This window comes from Tachysurus fulvidraco, chromosome 2 (genome assembly GCF_022655615.1).
Source record: "Tachysurus fulvidraco isolate hzauxx_2018 chromosome 2, HZAU_PFXX_2.0, whole genome shotgun sequence".
Lineage (NCBI taxonomy): Eukaryota > Metazoa > Chordata > Actinopteri > Siluriformes > Bagridae > Tachysurus > Tachysurus fulvidraco.
The window spans coordinates 18307021-18320052 of NC_062519.1; the positions used below are offsets into that span (position 1 = coordinate 18307021).

The following is a 13032-nucleotide window of genomic DNA, read 5'->3' on the forward strand; positions in this document are numbered from 1 at the left end:
TTTTTTTTTCTGTACTTCTAAAATCACACATGCCTATAATTACTGTAACCAGCAGTAAAAGGTGAACAAGCTACATGCACCAAACTTGCCAGAGACTTTAAGATCTGACTTAGTTCTGACTTGGTGGCCTCTGACTTTTTAACTGAACAGATTTCCCATTATAGAAACTCAAACCAGAATTCCTGTTGACTTCCACTCTAGTTTTTGGTCTATTATAACCGTACAAGCTACATTCACAAAATTTCCCCAAAATCCTATAGACTTACAAAGGCAAGAGTGTTGGTTGCCTGATTCAGACCTCTCATTGTCAAACTTCACACCAGTTTGAGCAAGGTCTGCAGCTCCTCTTTTCTCCCACAACATCTGACTTTATCTCTCTATCAATGCCACACTCTTACTCTTACACTCCATTATTCTGCCACATTATGTCAAATTTGTTAGGCCAGTTATTTATAGACCTTAAAAAATGTGAGGCTAAGGTTAAATCAATTCAAATGAACTTTTATCTAACTTTTATAATGGTGGATTGTAATGCCCTTGTAGCACTTTTGAACCATTACTCTATAGTAATATTGAGTGATTCAATCACAGTCTTTGACTTTTAACTAAAATGGAGCACAAAAAGCTGGGATGATAGAAGAATTTTAAGTCAGTTTATTGTTACTCTGTTATCATAATACAAGTAAATCATATTATATGACTACTTCCAATATTGCCATATCTGAAGTTCCCTTATTCTGCATCTTTGGCCTGGAAAGAAAAAAAAATGGAATATGAGTTTAATCACAGAACGGGAGGGTAATGAAATACCAACAAAAATGTGTTGCATACACTGATTGAATGTAGAGCAATATAATAAGGCAGCACAATAATCAAATTAATCAAGAAAATTAGACCATACTTTTCCAATGTCTCTGCTCTTGGCTCTCAGCTTGTTGACCTGGGACTCAGCAATGTCAGCACGCTCCTGAGCTTCCTCTAACTCATGCTGCACTTTCCTAAATCTGGACAGGTGAGTGTTGGCCTGTTCCTCCTTTTATAATGAAGTCACAAATAAATAGAATGCATCGGTTTAGTACATTAATTAAACCATTTAACATTTTTTCCCGAGCAACTTTGACTTCTGTGGAACTTCATTTTCCAACTATGATAAATTTTTTTAAATGAATTTGATACCTATTCAGAATAAAGCCTTGTTCCAACTTGTAGGTAAAAATATACTACCACTTACAGCTTCTTCAGCCTGCCTCTTGTAGGCCTTCACTTTTAGCTGCAGTTTATCCACAAGATCCTGGAGTCTATTTACATTCTTCTTGTCCTCCTCAGTCTGTTTATTTAAACATTAAGAATAACTTTTTGTTAATTGTTTCTTTTATTTGGTAGATAATTTATTTTTTGTACAGCCTGCAATACTAATTATATTATTACCTGGTAGGTGAGTTCCTTCACCCTCCTCTCAAATTTGCGGACTCCTTTAACAGCATCAACACTACGTCTCTGCTCAGCTTCGACTTCACCCTCCAGCTCACGCACCTGAAAAATAAATGTTTTTTATTTTTTAATGCAAATTGGGAACCAAACCATCAGAAATCTGTGAATACTGTGTTATATAGTGGAATATACCCTAGCTTCCAGTTTCTGGAGCTGCTTCTTTCCACCCTTCATTGCCAGGTTCTCAGCTTCATCCAGACGGTGCTGCAGATCTTTTACTGTAGCTTCAAGGTTCTTTTTCATTCTCTCCAAATGAGCACTGGTGTCCTGCTCCTTTTTCAGCTCCTCTGCCATCATGGCAGCCTAAATTGAAAGATGGGTATATATTAAATGCAAAATAATTAATTGATAAAATAACTGGTAAATAATTGTGATTCTATTACTGAAATCACTCACATCAGTGATGGCCTTCTTGGCCTTCTCTTCTGCATTTCTTGCCTCCTGGATTGTGTCCTCTACCTCACTTTGGATTTGAACAAGATCTGCCTCAAATTTCTTCTTGGTGTTGATAAGGCTGGTGTTCTGGAATTTAATGTCTGATTAGTATCTTGGGGTATTTTGTTCCGTCTTTCATATTAATATATTTATATAAATATTATGTATATTTATTATTATATTCATTTTTCTCAGTAAAGTATTGATGCAGCTTTCCTACTTGAGAGTGCAGAAGTGCCACACGTTCACTTGCATCAACCAGCTCCTGTTCAGCCACTTTGCGGCCTCTTTCTGTCTGCTCCAGTGCAGCTCTCAGTTCCTCAATTTCTGCCAGCATCAGGTTATTCCTGCGTTCTACCATGGCCATTTGCTCCTTCATGTCTTCCTGTCCTCTGATCGCCTCGTCAAGGTGCAGTTGGGCATCCTTTAGGAGGTTTGGAGGCTATTAATCTTTCTTACCCAACACCAGAAAAGGACAGTAATTAAGACTGAGAAATATTGTGTGCATTAAGATACCTTCAGCTGTCCTTGGACATTTCTCAGCTGTTTTTGGGCCTCAGTAGCCTGGCGGTTGGCATGGCTGAGTTGAATTTCCATCTCATTGAGATCTCCCTCCATCTTCTTCTTGATCCTCAAAGCATCATTCCTGCTCCTAACCTCTGCATCCAGAGTGGTCTGCATGGACTCGATCACTCTCTGGCTATTTCTCTTGATCTGCTCCATCTCTTCATCCTTCTCAGCCAGTTTCCTGTCTATTTCACTTTTCACTTGTGTGAGCTCAAGTTGAATACGAAGAATCTTGGATTCCTCATGCTCAAGTGTGCCCTAAAGTATCATGAAAATACAAAATATTGTAAATGATGTTACTTTTTGCATTATATATTTTTTATCTGTATTGGATTTTCATTCTAATAATAACATACAACTAAATATGTATTTTAATACCTCAGCTTCTTCTAAGGCAGTTTGGATTTCTGATCTTTCAGACTCTACTGTCTTCTTTGCTTTCTCTAGCTCATGAATGGTCTTTCCAGATTCACCAAGTTGTTCGGTGAGGTCAGAGATCTCCTCTGAAATTTTAAAATAACTCTTTCTGAGTAACTATGGATATTTGTAATAATTAAAAATAAAAGCATAATACATACGTTGCAGATTTTTATTCTCTCTCTTTAAGGTCTCTAGATGGTCAAGTGCTTCCTCATATGAGTTCTTCATCTTAAACAGCTCAGTGCTGAGAGAGCGAGCCTCTTTTTGAGCTCCTTCCAGTTCAGCCTGACCTTCTTCATACTTCTGTTTCCATTCTGCCAAGACCTGAATGTGGCCCCATATAAAATGTATAATTATTATGGATATCTTCAAATAAATTATTTAGTTTTCATATAAATGTTTACCTTGTCAAAGTTCCTTTGTTTTTTGTCAAGGTTGGCCGCTAATCCGTTTGCTCTCTCCACATCAATCATGAGGTCCTCCACTTCACCCTGCAATCTCTGCTTGGTCTTCTCCAGAGAAGCACATTTGGAGTTCACAGCTTCAATAGTTTCCTCTGCGTCTTGGAGCCGCTGAGCAAGCTTTTTCCTTGGTACATAAAAAAAAGTTGACTTTCAGGTAAAACATGTCAGTGCAATCTCGTCTTTTGTTTTATTCTTACTTGGCCTCCTCAAGCTCTTCTGTACGCTGGATGGCATCTGTCTCGTATTTGGTTCTCCACTGAGCCACCTCACTGTTGGCCTTGGACATCGAACGTTGAAGCTCAGCCTTTGCCTCCTGTTCTTCCTCAAACTGCTCTCTGAGCAGATCACAGTCATGACGGGCTGATTGGACAGCATGAGCCAGGGCATTCTTGGCCTAATAGTAAAGTTTTATTATCAGTTTGCAAGTTTGATCATTCATTCTGATTGTTCTAAGCTCACTACCATGTGGACAATAACAGAGTTAACAGATTTGTTTCATTTTGGGTTATTAATTTATTTATTTACCTTCACTTCCTCCTCAGTGATTCTTTTCAGTTCTTCAATCTGCTGAGTGTAAGCTTGTTTTCCTCTTGTGAGCTGGGAAACAAGTGCATCTTTCTCTTCCATTTGACGACTAAGTTCCCCTGTCACCAAAAACCGTGATGTTAGCTTGGGGACAAACATCAATAATTTGACTGATTTTGAATACAGATTTAAAATAATCACCATTTTCAGTCTGAAGTCTTGCTTTCTGTGTATTAATGTCGTTCAGTTGGCGAACATTCTCATCGTTCTTGGTCTTGAGTTCACTCAGTTGGTCCTCAAGGGTGCGGCACATCTTTTCTAGGTTAGCCTGAAGCATAATGGGGAAATGTTTGTAGTATTTTGTATCACAGTGCACTTTATCTAATACTTTGGCTGCTAGAAGTAAAATACCTTTGATTTTGCCACAGCCTCCATGTTACTTGAAAGGTCATCTATCTCCATTTTGTATTCACTCTTTTCCTTTTCCAACTTCTGCTTGACACGCTGAAGGTTGTCGATCTGTTCTCCAAGCTCTGCAACACTGTCAGCTTGTTTCTTGCGGAGGGCAGCAGCTGTGGCTTCATGCTGCAGAGTGGACTCTTCCAGATCACGGCGCAGTTTCTGGAACTCGGCCTCACGCTTCTTGTTCATCTCAATCTGAGCAGAAGTGGCACCTCCAGCTTCCTCGAGCCTCTCACTGATCTCCTCAAGTTCCCTGGAGAGATCAGCTCTCTGCTTCTCAACTTTAGCCCGAGCTGCACGCTCAGCCTCAATTTCCTCCTCCAGCTCTTCAATTCGTGCCTAAAGTGTTTTTAGAGTAGTGTAAATAATGTAGTTTGAATTTACTTTGTTACTCTGCATTGATTTTCTTTTTCTTGTAACTCACTTGAAGTTCCTTAATCTTTTTTTGCAGCTGAGCACCCAAAGATTGTTCATCCTCAATTTTTCCAAGAAGCTGGCTAACCTCAAAATCCTTCCTGTAAATTAGAAAATAACCATCACTTATTAAAATATAAAAAGATAGAAAAAGACAGAAAAATAAAATTACTTTTTAGTGCTCTAACTTTTTAATCTTTTCTTCAGATTGCTGCTTGTCATTTTCCAGGTCCATTATGGACTCTTGGGCCAGTTTCAGGTCACCTTCAAGCTTTCTCTTAGCCCTCTCAAGGTCCATACGCAGCTTCTTCTCTTGTTCCAAAGAACCCTCCAGCTAAATTGTACAAAAATTAATTGTTCATTTATAATCAAGGGGAAGACACATATATTCAGTTTGGAAGTGAAAAGTGAATCCTTACATCATCAACCTGTTGCTCAAGTTTGGACTTGGCTTTGGTCAGAGAGTTGACTTTGTCTTCCTCTGCCTGGAGATCATCCAGAGTCTGCTGGTGTGCCTCTTGGAGGGCTTTCTTTTCTTTGGTTAGTTTAGCAATAGCTTCATCTTGTGAAGTCATCTCTTCAGTAAGGTTTTTTACCTGTAAGTAAGTTATAATAAAATTTATATGCAATTAAATTTGTATATAAACTGTTTTCTATAAAAATATACAAAATTTTTCAGTAAAATGTCAACCTTGTTCTCAGTGGCATGTTTTTCCTTTTCCACTTTGGCCAAGGTGAGCTCCAAATCATCAATGTCCTTCTTCAGCTCAGAGCACTCATCCTCCAGTTTCCTTTTCTTGGCAGTCAACTCAGCATTGATTTCCTCCTCGTCCTCCAGTCTCTCATTTGCTTCTTTGAGTTTGGCTTCAAGCTGGATCTTGCTCTTGATGAGCCCCTCACACCTTTCCTCTGCATCTGAAAGGTTCTCGCTTTCCTGTTGATTAAGATTACTATTATAAGATTATTATAGTGGATTTATTTATTTATAATGTTTCATGCTTTTTTGTATTTATTTACATCAGCCCTGAGGCTTTTTTGTCTTCCCATATAATTTAGCCTTGGCCATTTCCACCAATTGGGTTTCCCCTTCATGCGTCAGATACCAGTCCGGGAAGAGTCCGGCAATAATGCCATATCGGCAATAATCCGATGGATATTCAAATTATTTGCTTCCATAGCCATGAATATTCACAAATACATTATTGGCTATTGTAGCTGTCATTTATAGAGAATACTATTTACCAGTCTACCTATCTACCAGAGAATACCAGTTTTACTCTGTTTGACACCTGGCTGTGGTTGTCAGTGGTATCTTTGGGAATTCACTTTGTGATCTTTGCGGATAAAGATATTTTTGCACCTAATTGATCAGAATTGAAGTGGTGGGTATCAGCATATCTAGGAGGTTTTTAAAACTTACAGATGCCACTTGTAGTTGCAGGTCATTTTTCTCTTGTAGAAGAGACACCATCTTCTCCTCAAGTTCCTTCTTTTTGGCCAATGCCTTTTCCAAATCCTCCTTCATTTTCTCAAAGTTCTCCTTCATGGCAGCCATTTCTTTCTCAGTCTCTGCACTCTTGAGAAGAGGCTTGATCTTGAAGTAGAGCTTCATCCATGGCCAGTGTTTCACGTTCATGAATGAGCGAATGTTGTATTGAATAGTGAAGATAGACTCTCTGTGAAAGAATAGTAAGGTCAGTATGCTGTATCAAATGTAAACTTTTTCACGGTTATGTGAGTATAATACCTTCTCTCCATCATCTTAATAAACTCCCTTCTCATGAGGAAGCCACGGCATAAAGCCTGAGTCATTGTCACTAGCTCAGCTAGTTTGTCATCACGCATCTCTTCAAGAAGACCCAGAAGACCAGCTTTGAAGAACACCTGCCAAATTCACAGGTTATTTTGCTTATTTCTCACTATTCTAGCAAACAATGTTATTAATATTTAACTTACCTTGGTGTGTCCAAACTTATACTGGGTGTGGTCCACATCAATAGATCCCAGGAGTTTCTCTGATGCTTTCTTGTTGTCAATGAACTGTCCCTCTGGGATGACACTTGCATTCAAGACTTTGTATCTGTTATCAAATTTACAACATAATTAAGACTTAGGAGTTGCACAAACATTACAGATAAAGAACTACAAAAACTTAATAAAATACCTCTGCTTGAAGTCACCATAGAGAATTCTGCTTGGGAATCCCTTTCGGCAGATTCTGATGCCTTCCAGCACACCATTACACCTCAACTGGTGAATGACCAGGAAATTCTCCATCAACCCTACAGCAAAAATAATAGTCAACAACCTAAACCATCTGTAACATATGAAGATCATTTTACACAAAAACAGGATCAACATACCGGGAGTCTTAGACTCGTTGGGAATCAAACAACGGACAAAGTGAGGGTGTGTGCTTCTCAAATTGGTCATCAATTTTCCCAGGTTTTCCTGTAGAATTTGAAGTAATATCATGCAAAATTTTAATTTTAGAGCGTAACTGATACACGATCATATTCACCTTTCTCAGAGTTAAAATGTTTCTTACCCTAAACAGAGCAGACACTGTTTGGAAGGAGCCACCCTTTTTTTTCCCGCCCTTCTTTCCACCACTGTCAGCTTTAGGAAGATGCAATGGAATTAGAGTTGTCTTCGATCTTAAAGACTTTATCTTTTTATTTACTTTGCATTTATGCATTTAAAATCACACATGCCATTAGTACTTGTGGCGTTGGACCAAGACCTTAATTGATGTTCATACTATTGAATCATCTCAGAGAATCATGTACATTTGTTAAAGAACTAAGAATATTAAAAACTCAAAATTATTGACAGCTATTAAAATATAACAAAGTTAATCTTACCCTCAGCTGATGCATGGCTTGCATACAGGAAGCACAGCAGTTTGTTTGCTGATTTCTGGTACAGCTGCACAACAGAGTCATTCAGTGGATCCTTGTTTTTGTCCAACCAGCCAACAATGTTGTAGTCCACAGTGCCGGCATAGTGCACCAGGGAGAAGTGGGCCTCAGCTTTGCCTTTGGCAGGCTTTGGCTTTTGGAAGGCATTGCTTTTTCCAAGGTGCTGGTCATGCAGTTTGTTCTTGAAGGATGTGTCTGTGGCTTTGGGGAACATGCACTCCTCTTCAAGGATGGAGAAGATACCCATTGGCTGATTAAAGAAACAGATTGTTTATTAAGCAACATTTTAGCTTGATGACAACAAGGGGGAAAAAATATCTTACCTTCTCAATAAGCTCAATGCAGGCAGCCAAGTCCATACCAAAGTCAATGAACTCCCACTCAATTCCTTCTTTCTTGTACTCCTCTTGTTCCAGCACGAACATATGGTGATTGAAAAACTGTTGCAGTTTCTCATTTGTGAAGTTGATGCAGAGCTGCTCCAAGCTGTTGAACTATATTTCAATAGAGATATGTTTAAAACTTGTGTAATGTCTGTATAACCCACGAGTGTGACAGAACCATAAATTTTTGTCTTACATCGAAGATCTCAAATCCAGCAATGTCCAGTACACCAATGAAGAACTGTCTTGGCTGCTTTGTGTCCAGCATCTCATTGATACGGACGACCATCCACAAGAACATTTTCTCATAGATGGACTTGCAGAGGGCCATAGTGGCATTGTTCACCTGAAAGTATATTTACATGTTTTTGTCTGTAAATCAGTTTAGCAGTGGTTAAACTCTGAACTCCTAGCTCAGTAAATTAACCACAATGCTATCATTCTCCATAGAGTACACATTACCTGTGGTACAGTCTGGCCTTTGGTCACAAACTCATTTCCGACTTTGACTCTGGGGTAGCACAAAGCTTTCAGCATGTCAGCTGAGTTCAGGCCCAGAAGGTAGGCGATTTTATCAGCCACTATTAAGGAAGAAAGAAACTGTTGAGTTGAATCAGTTTTGTTTTTCAACACTGTATTCGATCTATGGTTAATCTATTACTTGCCCTCAGTGCCATCAGGTTCAGCCTGCTCTTCTCGCTGCTTTTGCTTAAACTTCATGTTGCCATGGTGCACCACAGCACCAGTCAGCTTGTAGATGTTCATTTTCTCATCAGAGCTGAAGCCAAGGATGTCTATAGCTGTCTGTTATAAGGAAGATGATTAAAATGCAATTCAAATTAAATACTTGATTTGTATCTTGAAAATTTTGGAATTTATGCTTACATCTGTGGCAATGAACTCCTCTACGTCATTGATACTTTTGACTGTGATTTCACCCTGACTGACCATAGGGTAGTCATAGGGGTTGGTTGTAATAAGTAGTGCCTCTGTTTAAAAAAGAAAAGAATATTACAAATTGTATATAGTTACAAGCTCAAAAAAACATGTAGATGACTGGCTAGTCTAAAAATTCTCAAGTAGTTAAAAAAATTCTAATCTGTCAGTTGCACATTTGAGTGACCATATTGTCTGAGCCTTAAACGGAAAATGTAAATTTCTGTTGTTTTCCTACCTAGAAGTTCGGGTTTGTGTCCAGTCATGAGCTGGTAGAAAATGTGGTAGCTTCTCTCAGCAGACAACTGGAAAGTCACTCTTGACTTTTCCAGCAGATCTGTTGAAGCAACATGTTAGTCTGGTGTTCCTGGATATAGTTAATTCCCAGTATTTGTATGAAATTTGTACTTTTAATGAAATAAGTCTTACAAGTTTCAATGTCTGCAGAAGCCAACTTTCCTGTAGTTGCAAAATGGATTCTGATAAATTTGCCCTAAAAGGGAAATCAGTGCATTAGTACATTTTTGCTGAACACTGTCCCCTGCAATTTAATAATGTATGGTAATTAGTCAGATATGCAAGAACATTTCTATTGAAACTTTGTTTGAAAATTAAAATACTTACAAAACGAGAGGAGTTGTCATTCCTCACAGTCTTGGCATTACCATAAGCCTCCAGCAGGGGGTTGGCTGCTATGATTTGGTCTTCCAGCGACCCCTACATAAATTGCCAGTTACTTATGAGAGGTGCCTGAGCGATGAGTGTCAATATGGAAATAATAACAATTCATTTTATCTAGGATCTATTGTTTACTCCAAAGTCGAGGCTTAAGTGCAGAGGAGATCGTGCTTTTTGTATTGCTGCCCCCAGGCTCTGGAACGCCTTGCCACTGTCAGGACAAGCCTCGTCTCTAAATATTTTTAAGTCCAGGCTAAAGACATGGGATGTTTGTACGATTTTCTGTTGTATGTTTTTAATGACCTAATGGAAAGCACATTGGTCGACAGAAGTTGAAATTATTTGTGCTATATAATAATAAATCGTCATTGTCATTGTCATTTACCTGCATTTTGCCTGGAACAGGCTCTGTCTTCTTTTGTCCAGACACTGCAATTGTCGCAAAGTACTGGATGACACGTTTGGTGTTCACAGTCTTTCCTGCACCAGATTCTCCACTGGCAATTCGCATACAGAAAAGGAAACCAAAAAAAACATTTTTATTTTACTTTCTCTCTCTCTCTCTTTCTCTCTCTCTCTCTCTCTCTCTCTCTCTCTCTCTCTCTCTCTCTCATTCTCTCTCACACACACAAACACACGCACAAAACATGTTTGTGAATGCCTTTCTACACTTACGTGATCAGGATAGATTGGTTTTCCCTGTCTGTATAAAATAAAACAAAAAAATGAGTGAGTTTAACTCATTTCTGTGTAGTTGACTTAATTTTTTTTCTGAAAATAAAAAAGTACCAGTGAGCATGAACTGATAGGCGTTATCAGAGATGGAGAAGATGTGAGGTGGGGCTTCTACTCTCTTCTTTCCTCTATATCCAGAAACAACTTTTGCATCATACACTGGGAGCCACTTGTAGGGGTTCACAGTAACGCAGAACAACCCAGAGTAGGTCTAAAGGCGAGTCGTAGGAGTCAGTATGAGGAATTACATTATGCTTTTTTAAATTTGTTAATTCCATTTCAAACTTACATAGATCATCCATGCTGCATAACGCTCTTTGAGGTTATACAGCACAGCAGGTTCATTAAGGTGGGTCATCATAGCCATGTCCTCAATTTTATCAAATTTTGGAGGGTTCATGGGGAAAATTTCAGCTTCCTTAACTGTAATTGTCTGTAGGGGGAACAAGTGTAATTTGTAATGAATTCACCATATGAGTTTTTAAAACACTATATAGGTTATAATGCTGTCATTTGGCTTTTTTGAAAAGAGAATCTGATTTACTTACTTTCCCACATAAAGTTTTGACAGTGGCTTTGCCTCCCTCTTTGCTCTGCAGAACCCCTTTGAGGTACATTTCACTAGGTTCAGAAACGAAGTATGCTGTTTTGGCATCAAAGGGTTTGTTCTGAGCCTCAATCCTCTCTTTTTCTGGCTTCCTGAGGTAGATGGCCGCGGGGCCAAAACACTCCATTTCCCCATCTCCCATTCTGTGATTTTACTTTTAGATGACCATGATTATAGAAAAATAAAACGAATGTTACTTTTATTGAAAGACTTTGCTGATGCAAATTGAAACTTGTTCCCTTAAATCCTAATTGTGAATAATTAACTATTAATGTAATTAATGGCTTAATTAATACAAAGATTTCTACACTTTACCTTTGTCCCTGCACCAAGAGAAAATTGTTGCTGAATTGGGGATGCTGAATAATTAAAAAAAAGAAATTCAAATTTCTGATTTGTTAACAAATTACAGAATTAAAATTAATGCATTAGATTTTACTCACCTTTCCTGAGTGCCTGCTGATCAACTGTGTATAAGACAGCTTCTTATATAGAGGGGTAAATGTTAAGTCAGCAAGGCTGGCATTCTCTGTATGGGCATGCTCCATTTAGGTGTAGATTTTGCACAGTTGATGCCCTCAGTCAACGACATTGACCTTTAGATTTTTTTGTTCATGTTTTTAGCAGCTACATCAGATCTTAATTACTACTTTTCTTTTGAATTTGAGATTTTAACTATAAGTGGCTTCAAACTGGTCTCTGCATGAAATTAACTTTAAATGAATAAAAAGTTATGGTTAATACATTTGTTTCTAAAGTAATGTCACTGTGTTGAAGGACAATTTGCCAAGACATTGTTGAGATTTCTTAGTATATATTTAAGGGTTTGATTTGTGGCCAAGCTTCTCTTGAGTGAATGTTCTGAAGGGTATCAGTTACTGGAGTGCATACATTGTTTAGATCTTATGTGGATCATAATCTCTGTAATGCACCTTGGCATTTGAATTGAGCTCAGTATAGCTGTGGAGAAGTTCTCAGATGTCGCTGGCCCACTGCACTGAAGACCTTGAGAACATTTCTTATGACAAAGAAGGTAATGTAGATGCAGCAGTTGTCATTCTGTGATAGTCATGATATTTATACCTCAGACGTCAGAGCAATGTTGTGTGAAAGACTAAAAATGGGAAAATAAAAAGAATATATTACTTATCCTCTTTCTTTCACATGGTAAAAATTATTGTCAGAAAAAAATCATGAAGAGAGCATAAATAATTTTGAAAAGACATCAAAAATTTCCACTTTTCTACTGTTTATTAGGATAAGAGAGGCACTTAAGTCAGCCCTTCTTTTAGATATCCTTGACCTTTCTCTAAGAAAGAATTTCTTGTCTCAAATGACTAGATATATGATTGAACTCCTAGTTGTGCATACTGAGACATTATTAAAGTCACACTAAAAAGGTAGGATATCTTGAGATATTAATTAAGATATCAATTATAGTAAATTGCATTGCATCACTTGGATATTTTGTTTTTGCATACTGATGCTTATTTAGGAATAAATACCAGAATTGTTGACTAATTTTTCGGGGATTGTTCTTTGGCTTTTGATATAGGGGCTTAGAAGTTATATTTTATTCCTGAAAGGTAGAAATAAATGTTAATTGATCCTATTCAAATGTTTTTTAAAGCCTTTTAGAGCACAGTTTGATTGGCTGAATTCAGTGTGATGAGTGACAAATAATGTTCTACTCTAGTAGATTTTATACTCTTATAGAATTTCAGTAGCATATTTTTAACAAGCATTTCCAAAGCAGATAGCTTTAAACAGCTTTAAAAGCTTTGGTGTACATGTGAAAAATGTGGCCTAGGCTTCTTTCTCTTCTATCCTATGACACACTTGTTAGACATGTTAACACGTGTACATATATATGCTAAAGCTTTTTTCAGTAAATATATTGGCCTCAATGTTTATAGCCTACTCTTACTGTTGGAGAAATTATCAAGGATATCAAATTTTAAGGAAAGGAAATGTAAAGATTAAAGGAAGCAAAT

At 37.8% G+C, this 13032-nt stretch overlaps 1 protein-coding gene and 1 long non-coding RNA gene across 2 annotated transcripts in view; one reads left to right on the forward strand and one right to left on the reverse strand.

The window, feature by feature from the left end:
- The window catches only part of LOC113637029, a 126574-nt gene that overhangs the window by 8696 nt on the left and 104846 nt on the right, over nt 1-13032 (forward strand). The gene's annotated exons all lie outside the window — the stretch shown is intronic.
- On the reverse strand, nt 632-11528 carry LOC113637027 (myosin heavy chain, fast skeletal muscle). The gene is made up of 41 exons (XM_027137428.2): nt 11482-11528; nt 11354-11397; nt 10980-11192; nt 10721-10864; nt 10486-10642; nt 10372-10399; nt 10082-10193; nt 9643-9735; nt 9448-9511; nt 9257-9355; nt 8968-9071; nt 8748-8886; nt 8545-8663; nt 8279-8428; nt 8023-8193; nt 7643-7949; nt 7327-7397; nt 7142-7229; nt 6943-7060; nt 6735-6858; nt 6526-6662; nt 6199-6454; nt 5470-5712; nt 5198-5374; nt 4967-5112; nt 4789-4879; nt 4314-4703; nt 4104-4230; nt 3903-4021; nt 3575-3771; nt 3318-3501; nt 3072-3237; nt 2872-2996; nt 2443-2751; nt 2147-2350; nt 1888-2013; nt 1624-1794; nt 1429-1533; nt 1232-1327; nt 902-1033; nt 632-750 (listed from the first exon to the last, which is right to left on the reverse strand). Exons 3-41 carry the CDS (start codon nt 11178-11180, stop codon nt 733-735), a joined length of 5808 nt encoding a protein of 1935 aa, XP_026993229.1. The 5' UTR covers nt 11181-11192; nt 11354-11397; nt 11482-11528; the 3' UTR covers nt 632-732.

Excerpts from the sequence above, each read along its gene's own strand:
- LOC113637027 (XM_027137428.2), bottom strand. The coding sequence starts at position 11,180 with ATGGGAGATGGGGAAATGGAGTGTTTTGGCCCCGCGGCCATCTACCTC. Across the intron at positions 7,398-7,642 it reads AAGCCATGCATCAGCTGAGG|CTGACAGTGGTGGAAAGAAG; the intron begins GTAAGATTAACT and ends ATCTTCCTAAAG. Across the intron at positions 1,795-1,887 it reads CCAAGAAGGCCATCACTGAT|GCTGCCATGATGGCAGAGGA; the intron begins GTGAGTGATTTC and ends CTTTCAATTTAG.